The 17455-nt window shown below is 43.7% G+C and overlaps 3 protein-coding genes across 3 annotated transcripts; 1 reads left to right on the top strand and 2 right to left on the bottom strand.

Annotated features, from left to right (window-relative positions):
• Positions 1 to 845: 845 nt before the first annotated feature.
• Positions 846 to 2691, bottom strand: LACBIDRAFT_322463 (uncharacterized protein; the record flags this gene model as incomplete). The annotated part of the gene is made up of 9 exons (XM_001875511.1): positions 846 to 877; positions 933 to 966; positions 1277 to 1349; positions 1497 to 1501; positions 1545 to 1745; positions 1932 to 1974; positions 2307 to 2332; positions 2366 to 2401; positions 2572 to 2691. The coding sequence occupies 9 exons, from the start codon at positions 2689 to 2691 to the stop codon at positions 846 to 848; spliced, it is 570 nt and encodes a 189-aa protein (XP_001875546.1).
• Positions 2692 to 6777: 4086 nt separating this feature from the next.
• LACBIDRAFT_322462 (uncharacterized protein) lies at positions 6778 to 7940 on the top strand (the record flags this gene model as incomplete). The annotated part of the gene is made up of 5 exons (XM_001875952.1): positions 6778 to 6828; positions 6950 to 7043; positions 7084 to 7271; positions 7321 to 7599; positions 7647 to 7940. The coding sequence occupies 5 exons, from the start codon at positions 6778 to 6780 to the stop codon at positions 7938 to 7940; spliced, it is 906 nt and encodes a 301-aa protein (XP_001875987.1).
• Positions 7941 to 16445: 8505 nt separating this feature from the next.
• Positions 16446 to 16805, bottom strand: LACBIDRAFT_308472 (uncharacterized protein; the record flags this gene model as incomplete). The annotated part of the gene is made up of 1 exon (XM_001875510.1): positions 16446 to 16805. The coding sequence occupies one exon, from the start codon at positions 16803 to 16805 to the stop codon at positions 16446 to 16448; it is 360 nt and encodes a 119-aa protein (XP_001875545.1).
• Positions 16806 to 17455: the final 650 nt, after the last annotated feature.

Raw genomic sequence — 17455 nt, 5'->3', positions numbered from 1 at the left:
GGGAGGAAATGAGAGGCAGTAAGGGTTGAAAAGAGAGGTTGCAAGTTGGAACAAGGGCTTGGTGGGGGAATGAGGAAGGAGAACTTGGAGGGGGCACAGGACAAGAGTTTGGGGGGGAAAGGAGTCCTCAGGGGAAGTTTGGAAGAAGAGCCTGTGGGACATGAAATTTAGGGGTTAGATCAAGGGTTCAAGTGCAACACTACTGAATTCCATGGAAGGCTGAACCTGTGACCTGATGTGGATGGTATTTGTCATGATCACATGTGCTGTGCACAGTGATGTGTACTGAAATTGCCCCTGGCCAGGCAGGAGGCAGATAATGTACACTTCAGTCACCCACTGACCACTGACTATTAGTCATGTAATTCCTGTATATATTACATGACTAATAGTAGTACTGTACTTATTTATTGTACTGAATTTATCCAGAATATTTACTGTATCTATTTCCTTAAAATGTCACAAAACCAGCTGTCACACTACTGAATCTATTTTTTTGCACTAAATAAATCTTTTTGGTGCCAAGACTCTGAATTAAATATATTTCATGGTTTCACTACTGAATAAATCATTTTGGTTAACATGTCACAAACTTGCCTGTCACACCACTGAATACATTTTGGCTCTGGATAGACTACTAGAGGTGTCTGGGGTCCTAGTTCCAAAGAAAAATGTGTTATGATTTTTCACTACTGGGGGTATTATTGATAAATTTCTTTTTGTTTGTAAATGCTTTCCTGGGGCTGTAGGGTCCTACTGTTTTCAGTATGGAAGGTGTGGCTATGTTGAACAAAAACTAGCAATAAAATATGGGGAACAATGATGAGTTGAGGGTGTTGTGGTTTTCAGGGTCCAGCGTGCATTTCAGAAACATGCACTTTTTCACATGTAAAATAGCAATAAAATCAGGAAAAATTAGGGGTGGTGCTCACTGTTAGGGATGATGTTGGAGGTTGTTTTCAGGGTCTAGGGTGTATTTCCAAATATGGTAATATAGCTAAAAATAGCACAAAATAACCAAAAAATCAGAAAAAAATGGGGGTGGTGCTCGCTGTTGGTGATGACACCTGGGGTTGTTTTCAGGGTCCAGGGCATATGTCCAAATGTGGTAATATATCCAAAAATAGCTAGAAAATAGCCAAAAAATTGGAAAAAGACAATGTTTTTATCTATCAGGGTCCATGTAATGGGATGTTGGGATGATGGTCACATGACCAATTACCAAAGTGGTTACAAAAACTGTTAGAAATGTGAAGAGGTAAACCATCAGACATACAAGGTAGAGGGCACTACTAAATACTTCAGGAGGGACACCATTCTCCCAGGGAAGGAGGTTGGCAACACCAGAGCTGATTTATCCAACACTGCTTATTCTGTTATCTCCTGAATTCAGTGACAGATCCATGACCAGTGGGTTGTCAAGAAATAGTTCATGGTGAAGGAGGCAGTGAACACATTCAATAAACACTGGATGAGTAAGAGGGATTGTGTTTTACTGACTCTAGATGTAAATATAACTCATTTAAGATCAAATCAAAACTTACAGAGTTTGCCATCACCTGATCACTAGGATGTAGGGAATAATCAGAGATGTCAAAGTGCAGAAGAAAATCATTTAGAAATTGCATAAACATCAATCCTGATCCCTGAGCACTCTGCTGTTTGTTAAATGTTTGTTCGAGATACAGAGAAATATATTTCTCCATTTTTTCAGTCACCTCCACTTGACTGGCTTTCAAAGTCACCTGATAAATTGCAGGTCATGGGTGTGACAGGATCCCAGGCTCATGGAATATTTCTGTGGTGAAAGTGATGAGCAAGTAGTAGTCCTAGAGAGATACATGGTACCAACCCTTTTCCTCTGGGATACGAGAAACCTGCTTAAAGAAGTTCTGGGACCCTTCACACAAACCTTTGATATAAGCACTTACAAGCACATCATCACTGTTTGGTCTTGCTACTGTACCTGTGCACCTAAGGGCCAAACAAACAACACTGCCACAGGCTGTCCTGATCAAACATATCACAACAGTTACATTGTGTGTGTGTAGAAATAGTCTACAACTTGGTACATATACACTGCACACATATACATCATGCATGTTTTACTAGGTCAAACCACCAACCCCCAAATCTCCATCATGCCCTTCCCCCTCCTCTGTATTCATGCATATGCTTTGTTTGTTTGTTCAATCACGTCTCTTTCCTCCTTTTCTTTCACCTGCTGTTTGCTAGTCTTTACTCCAAGCCACTGCTTTTTGTATATATACACAAACTTTATTTCTCCTCACCTTAGTCATCCTCACCTTGTGTCTGACTCTGAGGTGAGATCCTTTTTACTTACATTTATTCATCTGAGACTCACAACCTGTTTACCCCAGTTCCATACATCTACAGGTGGCTAAACTAATACACAGTCATGATCACCTTGTGTCTGACTCTGAGTTCCATACGTCTACAGGTTATGGGCCTGGCTGCGCTTTAATAACAGGAACTACAGACACCATTTTGCTACTTGCTTTACTACCCTGCTTGTGAATCATAAAGCCTATATCTTTGTACCCCACACACTCCCACAAAAATGTCGTCAACTGCCAACCCATCTATTTTCTTGGAGACAGAGAAATTTGATGGTACAAACTTTGATACCTTCAAAACTCTCATTACCATTGCAGCCAGCAGCTGAGGCATTCTTGGCTACCTAAAAGGGACTATACTGAATCCAGCTTCCCAAAACACCACTGACTTACATTACACCCCCATTGTGCCAAACATCCCACTTCCCGACAATCCCACTCCCACTTCAGTCACCCACTGACAGCTGACTATTAGTCTTGCAAACTCCATGAATACTATGGGACTAAATGTCAGGGTATTGTATATATTCTGGGGCTTATATATCTCCACTTTTACCTAAATATATTTTGTTGTCCAATGTCACACTAAATATATTTCTAGTGTGTCACACACCCAAAAATATATTTCCTCACTGGAATGGACTGTAAATATATTTCTTATGTCTGGACCCTGAATTGTGACTGTCACAATGTAGAAATATATTTCTTGTCTGGGATGGACTTGGCATATATTTTGCAGCTAGGGTTGACTAAGGATATATTTCTTCAGCCACAAGGGGTGTCTGGAGTCCTATATTTAAGAGAAAAACTTGGGATTTTTTTTCAATATAAGGGATAGGGGATTTACCTATTATTTTGTAGGCAGAAAACACTCATTGGGATGTTTGTTGACAGATATTTACCAATAGCATTGACTCATGTGTAGTATATGCTTTGATGTGTGCAGTATTTCCTAACTGGGAAAAGTGTTACACTTTTTTCTGCCACACCTGATGTCAGGCACAGTGCGTATTTAGGTTGGGAACTGTTTCCCATGCTTTTTGGGCCAGAAGAGTTAATGGCTAGCATGGTGTGGTCATTGTTAATGATGATGTGCGCACTATTTCCTAATTGGGCCATTTCCTAATTAAGAAAACCATTACACTTTTTTCTGACACACCTGATGTTAGCCACATTTTGAAGACTATGAGGGTAGGGTCATGGACACTCTGTGTACCCCTACGGGTGGATCCAATGCCAACCCCAGAGTACATCTTCATCTAAATTGTGGTTTTTTTCTTTTTTTTGTAATTAATATGCAAGTCTTATCAGTGTCTGCCATTTCAAGAGCTGCATTTTGTAAATTCTTTGACAGCTGTATTCTATGGTGTTGTGCCCCTCAGCAGTGGGAATCCTGATCCACAAAGGCATATTGCAGAAAAAGTTGTGGAATGGTATTCTGAGCAGGATGAGCAGATAATCAAGTTGGTTAGAGAGGAAGAGAATGCTGTGGTTCATTAGCAAACTGACCAACACCTCTATGGAATTTATATGGAGAAAACAGGAGAGCTGCAAAATGTCAGAAAAACTCAACCCCCTTATACTCTGCTGTTCACTGGATTTTCTTTGAGATGCAGAGAGATGTCTCTCTCTATATTTCAACTAATTTCTTCAAAATCATCTGGTGAAACACTGTGGTCACTTGGTGTAACAGCATCCCAGGTTCATAGAATATTTCTGTGATAAAAATAATGAGCAAGTAGTCCAGGCAAGAGGGAGGTACTGTTTCACTCATTGATAGATGTGATTAATGATATTTTTCACAATAATGTTTCAGTTACATGATATATCAAAATCAATTTTAAATAGAAATCCAAGAGTGCATCACAAGACTTAGAGTTTCTGACATGTGATTTCCACAAGGCTAGTCATATTGGATGACTCCTCTGATGAACACTCTGCAGAAGATTTGACGCCTAAAAGAAGGGTTGACCAAGCTGGGAAATAAAGATAAGCTTTATCTTGACAGTCTGGATCTATTCTTCACAATATTCTAAAAGAGCTAATCAGCTTGGATGGGATTGAGATCTACTATTGTCCAACCACAAGAAGTGCAATGAAAAAAACTCTCAGAAAAAAGATGAAAAGGTGCCTGAAAGTCAGGACACCAGGGTGACACCCCAAGGGTATGAGTTTTGATTAGTACAGGTAGCACTGGGAATACCCCCACATGACACAGAATAATGATACAATCAAGGACTGAGCAGAGCTGTGGTTCATAAATTGTATATATGTGGCACCAACTCTGAAATGCTGCCAGTTGCACTGGCTACTAATGCAGAAAAATTATTTACCACTAATATTAGGATAATTCTTTGAAAGATTACAGGTGAGTAGGTTTTATTAGCAGAAAGTTAAGTAGTTTGTTCTTACATTTTGAAAAAAACACAGCCAAAGGGACATGGGGAAAGTATAATAGCTGCAACACTATTTTCATGGAGCTTGAGGATAACAAGAGAGGTAGTAACTACGAGGAGTACAAATAAGGCACTTTTGATAGGAAAAAGTTGAATTGCTGCTTTTCATAGAAATGGACACACCTGGAGTGAGGGACATGGAGCCAAGGAGGTTACCAAATAGGGAGATTATTTGTCAGCTTATCCAGAGCAACATCCAAAGAAGGATACTTATTTGTTACTGATAGAGACAATCAGATAAAAGCCAGATAAAAATATAAATCCTGTCAGGCACTACCTTTAGGGTCCATCGCAAAAATGAAATCTTCTATTTGACCAAACAGTTATAAGTCCTTACAAGTTTATAAGTAAGACTCATCCTTTATCCAACTGAGAACTTGGGCAAATTGTTGATTAGAATATTGCTTGGTAAGTTGGGGAGGCTGTGTTCAGAGTCAACAAGCTTTAGACCTGTGCCTATGGCATGGGTCACAGCTTGCTGGGGGCATTCCCATAGACCCCTGATACACACCTCATCGTCATCATGGGGCTGAACAGGCTGCCAAGCATTTCTTTCCTCTGGTCTTTGTAAGATTCTTTTTACTCCAAGCAAGCTTGAACAACTGTGGTCAAGTTTGTATTTCTTCCATTCTCCCTGGTGAGAGCAGCATGCCAGTGTATTTTCAACTCTGTCTCGAGGACAGTCACGGATACAGCATCTATCCTCATATTGACTTTCATGTTCTTCACAAAATCCACCTCCTCTTTTATTTTGTAAACCTTTAATACATCCTTCTGCTGCACAGTGCTTGAAAAAAGTTAGCATTCAGTTCCTAGAAGGCCAAGTAAAATGAAATAAAAAAATGGAACAGTCGCCAGGATTGAATGAAACAGGTGCTGTGAATGAATGAAAATTCATTTCATTTCTTTCATGGCAGCTAAGCAGGAATTCCTATGGTACAGCTGAGGAGTACATGATGTAACACCTGAAACAAGGGACAATCAGACACCTAAGCGAAGAGATTGACAGATACAAGGACAAATTAATTATTTTTGACTATTGTTTGCTGATAAGACGGACTCATTACAAGATTTTTAGTCTGACAACCAATTCCGCTGAGGGCCGAATCTTATTGTCGCATTTTAAAATTTCCATCAAAATTTATTATAATTGTGTTTTGATCCTTCGAAAAGTTGACAAATCTTAGGACAAACAAGAAATATGTAGCCTAATATATCATACTTTCACAGCCTCTTACAAGTACAAAATCCGTATATAGAACATATTCTTGAACAATTTCAAAATTCGTATTGAAGCCATACTTGGAAAATGGTCCGCATAAATATACAACAACATATATATAATCTGACACCAAATCCGCCAAAAAGACGAAGCACAAGTCAGATTTAGAGTATTTCCAGGAAACCAAGCAAATATCCCGGTGAAAGGGCCACTCACGGGATCATCACAGCCCAATCACTGGTCGTCGAAATCATTGTCCGGGGAATTGCGCGCCTTTGAGTTTTTCTTATGCGATCTCCGGGATTGCTGCACAGTCCGTTTCAGCTCAAGCTTCACAAAGTCAGAGATGGCCCAATTATCTTTGAACCGCTTTAGCAATGGAAATTTTTCAAGTGCCTGCAGCTTTGTTAGTCACATTGACTCAACTTGAGCTAAATCACCTTTTCATAAACGGTATCTAAATCGGCGCTGGATTGTTGCCTAAAGGAAAGGCTGGTCTCTAGGTGGTCAGCAACCAATCGTGAGATTAGACCCTAAGTAAGGATCAGCGAGGCTTTAGGCATCAATAAAAGTTAGAACTTACTTGTACATCTGCGAATTGTTTGTTGTCAACTTTCATTTCAACCTGAAGGTTGTAAGCCTGGGACACTTCCCCTCGCGGTTTTAACATCAGAATTGGGCGGTATGATTTGCTACTTGATGACTCAGCTGTTTCGGGCTCGTCCGGATCCGTGACATCATAATGGTCAATGAAAGTGAATGGAATGCAGATCTTAGAGTACTTGGTGGAGGGGTGAGCAAGCGCTCAGGGGAAAATATGGACCTTGTGGTTGGACGCGAGTGGTAACGTTGGATGCGATGGGGAGGCATTAGAGCAGTTCGAGCGAAAAAGTCGCAGCTTATCAAGTCCATAGGTTGTCATTGTTCTCCCGTCGTTATACAAGAACAAGAAACACTACAACAGTTGGGACATGGTCGCCGTTGCTATGGAAATTGAGCCTTTAAAGAGTCAGTGGACCGCAATGCCCTCATTGACCCGTAATGGCAGGCCTAACGATTGAACACGCTGAATGTATCTTACAACGAGATATTATTGCGCCAACTGCTCTCAAAAAGTTTCGCAGGGATATCCTGAAGTCGTTATGTCAAAAGTTCCAACTATCTGTCCCCTCCACTGCCAAAAGAAACCACGCGGAGCCTACCAAAACCGACTACGAGAATGCTCTGATAAATTTTGTGAGATAACACTGCCAGATGCGCTAAAATAAACTTACTCCGATTTCAGGTGTTGGGTACGCATGAAGATAGTCAAGCCGATATTGAGATCGGTATTGAGATGGTGGCAGTCGATATGCGGAGCTTGCCTTTAGAACCTCTCCTGGTGGACAAAGACGAAGCTGCACGAAGTGTTCCTGAAGTTCCCCATCGCATACTCTGCGTACGACACTTTGAAGGGCCAAAAGACTGGTGTCACAGACAAGAGATTGATGTCGAGTGCAATGACAAGGGAGACCTCGACCTTTTCACAGTCCTTCAAAAGCTTCGCATGAACGGAAAAGTCGTCGTAAGAATGATAAGCCGAAGTCTTTACCTTGCTAAACACCTTTATAGGTTTTGGATCCATGGAAGCTGTGGCCGTTTCTCGAGTACAAGGTGAACATGCTCGAAGCTGACGACATTGACTTGCTCTTCAAAGATGGCTACCTATGTGTAATCGGTGAGAGGACATCAACCAACAAGATGCTAATGACCATGATACGACTCATCTCATTATCTAGTTCAACCAGAAAAGCATCACTGACGGGTTTTTCCTTGGGTTCCAACCATATGCTAACGGCACGCCCTGGAGACAACATTGACGTCGACCAGCCAGGGAACAATTGCTCACTCCCTGTACGACCTTAGGCTCGCCGATTACAATTGACCGGGCTTTCATTCATCTATTGTATATTCGTTCTGAAACTACATATGGACTACAAAGATATTGATTCCCCATTGTCATGGCAAGTGAGTGGTTGTGGGAGGAAAAAAGGCAACAACCCAACGCCTTGCTGGTTTTGACAACAGCTACTTTAGGGCAGCCTGACATCTTTCCACGTGATCCTTGTAAGGCTCCCCTAAAGTCACTCAAGCCAATAGACGCCAAACCACACAAACACACACTCCCGCTCACAAGAATTCGGGGAGAACTAGGTGTTGCACCTGCAATTGAACGAGTGCCCGGAATGTATCAAATTTTTGTTGATATAGAATATTTACACAGAGTAGATTAAATTTATGAGCCAAGGGGTGAATTTCGATGAAAAAAGCGTAAGAAACGATCATTCCAGCACTTAGGAATACCCTAGATCATCCCCGTCACTGAGGCTAACTGGTCAGATTGCATGGTAGGTGGTTCATAATTCTTGAGCCGCGGAAGTGGTTTTCTTGGATCTTTCAAAGCACATCGACCATCATTGTATTTTGCGACCTTCAGAAGCTGACTGCGAAGCGGACCGCTAAGTGGCACGACGAGTTCCCCCTCCATCGTTGGATGGAGGGGCAGCAGATGTTGTAATGGTATTTCCGGGGTTTTGAAGTTGATTGAGACCTTCGCAACACTACCACCAATTGCGGCACTTCAGGCAACCACCTAAAGGTACCCTCTTAGGGTAGTTAGTCCATGCCAATAAGACTACCCTATGAGGGGCCAATACCATGGTATATCCCACCTATTTTTTGGAGTCCCTTGGGACTGGGGCAGGTAGTCCCATGGTATTTACCTGGACTTCCATGTTCACTTCTCCTGTCCTTGGGAATCCTAGGATTGTAGGAGTCCTGAATATATCTTCCATGGGATTCCTTCAACCAAGGGATTCCCACCCAAATTTATCTTGTTATACTGGGACTCCCAAGCAATAGACCCCAATCAGTTCCAAATGGGTTTTACTAGAAAGGTAGCAAGCCAACAAATCTAGTGGTACTAACTCATAATTTTGAGAGTAAAACAACTTTGCTATGGAGAGAAATCATATATCTGGAGACAAAGGCATTTTTGACTTAAGGCAAACTCAAGGTAAACTCAAATATAAGAATTTTAGCTCTATGCTTAGTACATTCACATGCAGTGTTCAACCATGATGAGCTGACTGGAAATCAAGTGGAAATTTTGGAATGGTCAATTTGTACACCAAACCAATTTATTTACATAATTGAGAAAGCTAGTGTCCACCTGGATTAAATTTCATTGAGGAAATCAACTGGTAACATATCTTAATAAGTCTTATAATTATCATGTAGGACTGGAAAGCACTGTAAAGTGTTGAATGGAAGGCCCACCAAGCAAATTGAGCATGGGACTCCTCATAGCCCATCAGAACATCTGTGAGACTTCCAGCATCCAGAAGTCACCATTTGCTGAGATGACCATAAATGTTACACAACCTATTGTTGAACTTCCAAAAGCTGCCTGGGACTCCAAGTTGAACATCCATAGGACTTCCAGAAGTATGTGAAGATCTAACCTGGGAGTCCCAAGCATGACACACAACCTATTGTTGGACTCCCACAAGACCTCCTGGGACTCCCATAGAGAGAGTTGAACATCCATAGGACTTCCAGAAGATCTAACCTGGGAGTCCCAAGCATGACACACAACCTATTGTTGGACTCCCAAAAGACCTCCTGGGACTCCCATAGAGAGAGTTGAACATCCATAGGACTTCCAGAAGTATGTGAAGATCTAACCTGGGAGTCCCAGGGATGACACACAACCTATTGTTGGACTCCCAAAAGACTGCCTGGGACTCCCATAGAGGAAGTTGAACATACATAGGACTTCCAAAGTATGTCGTGGGACTCACAAACATGTTGGCACGGACAACCACAAAGGAAATGGAACATCATTGGGACTCCCAGCGATCTGTCAAAATTTAATGTGGGATTCCTAGACATTGCTGGGATGCCCATAAAATGCAGAAGACCAGGGTGGGAATCCAAGGAACAAAGAGTTGGAATCCAACAGATAGTTGTGGGATTCCCAAGGAATGAAGACGAGAAAGGACAGAGTCCCAGCAATAGATACTAATACTAACCAACAACTTTCAAGAATATCATCATAATCCTCCGAGCAGCCATAATCTCCTCATTGGTGGGACCCCACGCACCATCGGTACTTGTAGGTAAAGACTTCTTCCATAGGGAGAGGACGTTCAGGAGTTCGTCCTTTCGTAGTTGAAGTTGATATCATAACTCTGGTGAATCTAACATGTATTGGAGTCAGATCTGTTTGCCAAGATAACTAGGCTTACCAGTATTATCGTGTGCAGCAAGGATGATATTCCACTCCTTGGAGTACCAGTTTTGGAGAGCATGATATTCGTGTTTGAGAGCTCTTTACTCTCCCCCACCTACTCCTACTGGACTCCTACTGGATTCCCGGAATCCTACTGGACTGGACTAGGACTGGGACAAATTTCATGCTGGCTGATCACCATACACTGAACAGACTGACGCAGTTGGGTATATGTTCCCTGATCCCGGATTATTTGTTAGCTGCACGACGGAAGAGAAAACAACTCAATATCTTCATCAATGGCTGCGCCTCAGAACCGCCTTCATTTATCGTGTTAGTGCAGCATTGTCGTCAGCCCAGCCACTGTCCAACCAAGCATGGCGCGATCTCCTGAACTCATCCAAGGAAAAGCAGCCCTCTGGCTCCAAATCCACCAATCCCTCCAAACCGACGAAAGCGTCTCGGCGTGCAGAAACATTGAAGGAGATACTCTGTGATTGCTTGCGTGAAGTGGGAGTTGAGCTGGTGCCCAGTGACAGGCTCATTCCTTCGTGCTGGGGAGAAGGCGATCTCGAGGCAGGTGCCTCAATTCCACGTCACATCATTCAAGAAATTCTCTACAAGCTTTTTAGCTTGAACTTTCGACACGAACTATCAGCTTTGCACTCACGTGCGAAATCGCCGAATTTTGACATTCATGACCCCCACAATGCACTGGTTGCTTGTTTCCCAGAACAGTCGACTTTGGCAGTCGAGCTTTCAAAAGGAAATATCGGGCTTGCTGCAGATAGAATCGAAGACCGACTGCCATACCTTCTGGCTATCAAGAGACTCATGTTGACATGGCAGGGACCTCTTCCGGAATCCATTTCGTCGGAAGACAAAGCAGGAGGTTGTTATTCAGTCAGTGAAATTGAAGAATTGGAGCGTCAAGTGGCTCATTTCTACACCCAGTCCTTCTTCAACTTTTTTGGTCGTGCAGCCATTGTTCCTCGTCGACTTATCTAGTGATTTTATATAGTGGCCACATGCATTTGAACCGGTTTGGATGATATCAATTAGTATATTTGTCAATCTATTGTTTTTTGTGATTTGCCCATGGAGGTGGCCCACACATCAAGACAATGCTACAGGTATGTGACAAATTTATACTCTGCGTTGGTTTAGCCGATTCCCCCATTTTTCTCCCATACCACCTTGACCTGTATACTCATATGCCCCAGAACGACCAATGTGTAACGCGTTCCCGGAAGGCTACCCTTCCTGACATTCCACTACCTGAAACCCGCGCCAAACCTGGCACGAGGAATCGTGTTATGAAGGTTTGAATTCTTATTATCTGCCGAGGCTTTTACCAATCCAAAGATGTAGAATGTTGTGAAACCGCGTGCCCGTAAAAACAAAACCGTCAAAGCTGATTCCATACGAACGATTCCTACCTATGCAAATGCCCTCTCTGACGCGCGAAAATTGTAGAATCCTGTGGATGCTGAACCAAAAGAACCTGAAGAGGTCGTTGATGTTGCCGAGGTACTGAAAATTTCGTCTCACTCAATGCCTTCCACTCACTTATAGAATGTAGACAGCCGCGGAGAGACCTAACCTCGAAGAACGAGAAACAGACGAAGAAGGTGACAGAGCCAGGGAACAGGGAGTGGCAATGGACATCGACAATGCCATCAGCAGACAAGCCAACGTCGCTCCTTCTACGAGTTTGTCTGCAGACAATCCAGATGTACGAAACTTTCTGCCACTTTGATGCCTCTCTCAAAATTAAATTGTAGACTGCGGCCGTTGGTACTGCTGAAAAATTTGCTGCCACTCTCCCTGTGAATTCTAAAGAACATAGGAACAAAGAGGTAAGATATTGCCTATCAACCCAATGCCCTTCTGATTATGAAAATGTAGAATGACGGTAATGTCACCACTACTACTCGCGACATACAGCCGCCTCGAAAACCGAGACCCGTACCCAGACGGCTGATTCATAACGTGCCAGATTCACAGAACGACGACGACGAAGACGATCAATTCCTTTCCTCCCGCAGAGGTTATCACGAATTGCAATATACTATTCGTGACAGCCCAGACGCCGATGGTGCCATCTTCAAGGGCTTCACTTCATGCATTCCGAAAGCCAGTGACAAGAAGGCTGACATTGAAGATGTTCAGTATAATCCCGAACTGGAAGATCATCCTGAATCCCCTTCGCCTACAACTCCGGCCCTTTCTTGCTCAACGGCTCAACTCCTTTTGCTGGATAAGCAAAACCCTAGATTGGATGAGGAAGACTGTCAATATATTGAAGAAAGCGAACCCAGTGGATCTGATTACGGGGAAACTGTCGCAGCCACCCGTAAAATACGTCAGGAGCGTATCGCCCTTTCAAGACGTGTGGAGGCTGCTGCTGCAACATCTCCTCCATGTTTTACAGCTCAGCAGAAGTCCAAGGGCCATGCTGATCCTGTCAGCGACAATGATTCTTCTGGTGTTGAGGATGATGGCGGTTATGATGGAGAGAATCCAGCTAACGAGTCGTCAGAGAAGCCTGTCAGCAAGAAATCGAAGGATACTGCCGACGTCGCTCGCCTTCTCAAAATGGCCCGTTCATCTGCCGATGCCGCCAATAATCACAACGAGGATGATGAGGCTGATGCTGATGATGATGAGGCTGAGGCTGAGGCTGACGACGCTGATGATGATGAGGCTGACACTGACGCTGATGATGAATTGAACACCCATCGCCGCAAATCTGTACCCAAACCCACAAAAAAGAAGTCAACTCGATCATGTTCATCTGCCGATGCTGCCAATAATTTCGACGAGGATGATGAGGCTGAGGCTGAGGCTGATGACGAATTGGATACCCATCGCCACAAATCAGGTCCCCCTCCCAAAGGTTGCAAAAGAGGCTGCCTTTGCAGCACATCAAGAGTATCTCGACAAGCTTGAAGCCTTGGCTTCTGAATACGACAAACCCATGAAGCTTCTCCTCCAACTTGTCGCTCAAGAAGTCAAGACGAGTCATCGTCTCAACCCTTGGTCAGCCTTCCAGCATTGGTACACTCGCTTTGGTATTGTCAAGAAAACAAAAGATGGTATGTATCTCCAATGTCCCTACCGTGCTAGAAGCTGATGTAAATACAGTTTCTGCACAAGCATGGGCTAAGTTCGTTGCGAAGCTTTATAATCAGGAGCTCAACTCTCTGGGAGAGAACCCTTCGCAGCAAGACATTCATGAGCATTTCAAGGAACAACTCGATTATTATCGCAGTGTTGTTGTGGCATTTTTGGAATCCAAGCGAGACGACGGAAAGTTCCCACAGGTGATAAAGAAAGTTGATGAGCCATTTATCAAACTAGTATGTTATCGCTCTCTTAACATCCTATCTCCCTCATACTAACACGTGTTTTAGGCCACCCGAGCTTACAAGGAGACTGGGATTCAAGTCTTTGGATTTGCCATTGACGTCAATGCCAATTCAACTTCAAGCTTGGCTTGGGGTGGTAGCCGTGAATACGAAAAGCTTCGTGAACATTACAAGTCATCAGTTGAGACCCAGCTGAGAGATTACGAGGGGATGTTCAAGATGGCAGAGATGGACCAGCGAATGGCAGCATCCTCAAACAGTCCATTGATACATGTCGAGCCGAAGTCCACTGAGAATAAGTGTGATTGCCTTATGCGAGTTCTTGGTGAATTTTTGCGAAGTGATCTGAGTAAGTTGTTTCTTTTCACTGTCGCAAAGGCATCGTTTAACATTGCTACATTAGTCGAAATCTTAACTGCCCACAACGAGGAAGGTGGCAACATGAAGAAGGTTACAATGAATTGGTCATGGACAGACTTCGCGTACAAGAACGAGGTCACCATTATTGGATGGGGTCTTGTGAACGACTTTCCCCAGGAAGGATTCACCTTGAAGGGGAAGGGGAAGGGGGAGGGGTTCTTCCAACAGATTGTTCAGTCCCGCGTTGATGAGTATAAGTGGAAGAGGGGAAGGCAGGTTAGTGATGATGAGGAGATTGATACGGACACATCTCTGAAATCACCGTATGTTCGAATTGTGTCGTGGACTCCAGGTAAGCTTGATGTCCTTTTTTTTGTATTATCTTGCATCTAACACTACATGATAGATCAACAAAAGCAACGACTGATTAAACAGCAAGATATTCCCCTTGTTGTAGACATAACGGGGAAGGTTTTGTTGACTGTTTACAATTCGAAAGTCTGGGCCAAGTCAGCCAAAGCCACTGGCCATAAACCTCACAAACCGGTCGGAACAGACAGCAGCGATGAGGAAGATTTTGCAGGACTCGCCACCAACCCTCCTTATCACCGTCCAACTCATAATCCTTGCCCAACCTTGCCTCACTCTCAAAGTTACCTGCAACGTGTGCCCAGCAACCGCTCCCCACAGTCCCGATCTTCAATGGACCCTCGTAATCAAGGTGGTTACCAACAACATGTCCCCAGCAACCCCGGTCCACGCTCCCCTCACTCCCGAACTTCAGTGGATTCTCGCGATCGCGGTGGTTACCAACAACGAGCAGATGCTGACTCCAGTCTTCGCTCTCCTCACTCACGATCTTTAGCAGATCCCGGCAATCATGGTCTGGACTACCCACGAGCATCCACCAACTCCGGTCCACACTCTCCTCGTTCACAATCTTTGGCAGATTATTGTGATCGTGGTCAGGACTACCAACGAGCACCCATAAATTCCCGTGCCCGCTCCGCTCACCCTCGATCTACAACAGATCCTTATGATCGAGAACAAACTCACCAATGTTGGGATCCTGCAATTCTACCACAGATGAAGAAGCCTTTTCAGCCAGATCCGGTGAACCATGATCGTCGTGGCTACAATCGAAACTTTTACACTGGCAGGGAAGATGATGAATATCGACACACCCGTGATTTCACCCCTGGGCACAATCAGAGTCGCTACCATGAAATTGATTCTGATTATTGTGGTGACACCCATGAGGCACCCAATCCACCTCCACTCAACCACCAGCGTACCAGTCACAATGAGGATGGCCATCGTCATCCTGATCGATACAATGCAGGCCCAGCACGCAGTCACTATGCCGTAGAAGACCCTCGCAATCTCGCAAAGCGGTCTTACAACGAAGAGGATGTGGGACATCCTGTCATGGGTGCTTCTTACCCCGAGCCACCTCCAAAGAAGCGTAAGATATCGCAGCTGGATGACAGCGCTATCCGCAAGGTTGCTCCCTTGCCAGCATGGTGAATCCCATCTGGTGGTCACCCGACCTCTCCAAACAATGGCAGGCCAGGCTCTTCAAAGGATTCGTCGAGAGGTTATCCTCCAAACGGAAGGCGCTAGTTTCTGAATATTTCATTCCCTAGTAGTCTACTTGGTTATCTCTTTTGCTACCTTATGTTTTCAAGTATGATATATGATTGCTATGTTTTACTGAGTTCTATGCACTGTATGTAGTATGTTATCCTTACAAAGGTTGATTTCCATGAATGACAATCACCTTGGCAATTTTCTATCTGTTTGCGTAAGTTACAAGTACCTGTAGTATGTTAGTATCTATGTGCAGCACCAACCAGCATTGCAAATGCAGGTGAAGGTTTGTAGTTCCTTCTATCAACATCCTCAATGAAAGCTGCTGTCAAAGCAGTGTGAAATTTGGGGCCTTCAATTCAAATCATATATAAACCTTCTTCCTAAATCAATTGAACTTCTCCTTATCATTGATTAAATATATATGAAAGTGCTAACTACTTTTAAAGCATGTACATGAAATATACCAGTTCATTTATTCAAGTTCTCTCCCCATGCTGATAAGATGGACATTTAAACAAAAATCCATGAATTAAGTTATTAACTTGGGTACTTTGATCCTTGGGAGTCCCATTGTACCAGAAAAAAATTAGATGGGAATCCCTTAGTTAAAGGAATCCCATGGAACAACTCCTAAGGGACTCCCACATCACTTGGATTCCCAAGACAGGAGAGGCCAATTATGGAAGTCCAGAAGAATATCAGGGGAATCCCAAGGGAATACCTGGCTACCCCCAGGGGAATCCAATAAATAGGTGGGATATACCATGGTATTGGCCCCTCATAGGGTAGTCTTATTGGCATGGACTAACTACCCTAAGAGGGTACCTTTAGGTGGTTGCCTGAAGTGATTGCGGACAAGAATTGCGCATACTTGCCATGGTAAATCCCTCCTTCATACCGTGTTGATGGATCATGTACTATTAATCTGAATTTGTACTTTTTGAAGGTTTCATCGGCCAACCAATACGGAACTGCCTCTGGCGGCGTTTCGTCCCCCTCATCCTCGTCTTGCCGAGGTGTTCTTGACGAAGGGTCCCATGCTGGACTTCCTGGTATATCTGTGGGGAGTGGAAGAGGAGTCGAGCATATGAGAGATGACGGTCCTGCTTCTTTTACGGTGGGAGCTGTCAATTGGGATATGTTGCGAAGTTCAGAGAGTGGCCCCAAAAGCATATCGTTTTTCTGGCTGCGAAAACTATGAGTCAATTGAGTCAAAATGAAAGATGAACTTACAGAATGCGTAAATGGATGAGAGGAAAACATTCGACTCTCATTGTGGATATAGCTGTAGCATTCAGCTCAACCTGTGCGTCCCCTTGCGGGGTCGTAGATTTGATTCTTCCGTGGTAACCTTTAAAATTCCTGTGAACGACACCTACTTCTTTGCCTTCATATCGGCGGTTAGGATTTTCATTTATTCTGACTTTCCGGCCTTCATCGGGGTCCTGCTTCCTTTTTTTGTTGATCGTTTTGACGATTGCATACTGCCTGTTCGGGGGTGGGGGTGGTATTGGACATATTGTTGTCCACACAAATGGCGAAGAATAAAATTTGACCTTTGAACACGATGTCCTAACCTAAACAGGGTAAGCTATAAGTAAGGACCTCTCGACCCGTAAACATTACCTCTTTCTCCTGCGAAATGTTGACAACAGAAATTTTTTTGGATCGCCTTCACTTCCAGATTCAACAGCCGTCACCCATCCCATAAACCCGGGATTCGGGTCTGTCATAATCTGGACCTCATCCCCAATCTGGAAGTTTCTTCGTAGATAGGGCATCAAAATCCCCTGAGTGACGCCCTGTGTGGGTATAGTGACCGA

The sequence above is a fragment of the Laccaria bicolor genome, genomic scaffold, assembly GCF_000143565.1.
Source record: "Laccaria bicolor S238N-H82 LACBIscaffold_3 genomic scaffold, whole genome shotgun sequence".
Classification (NCBI taxonomy): domain Eukaryota; kingdom Fungi; phylum Basidiomycota; class Agaricomycetes; order Agaricales; family Hydnangiaceae; genus Laccaria; species Laccaria bicolor.
The sequence above is the reverse complement of the archived record's forward strand: the minus strand, read 5'-3'. Positions and strand labels throughout refer to the sequence as shown.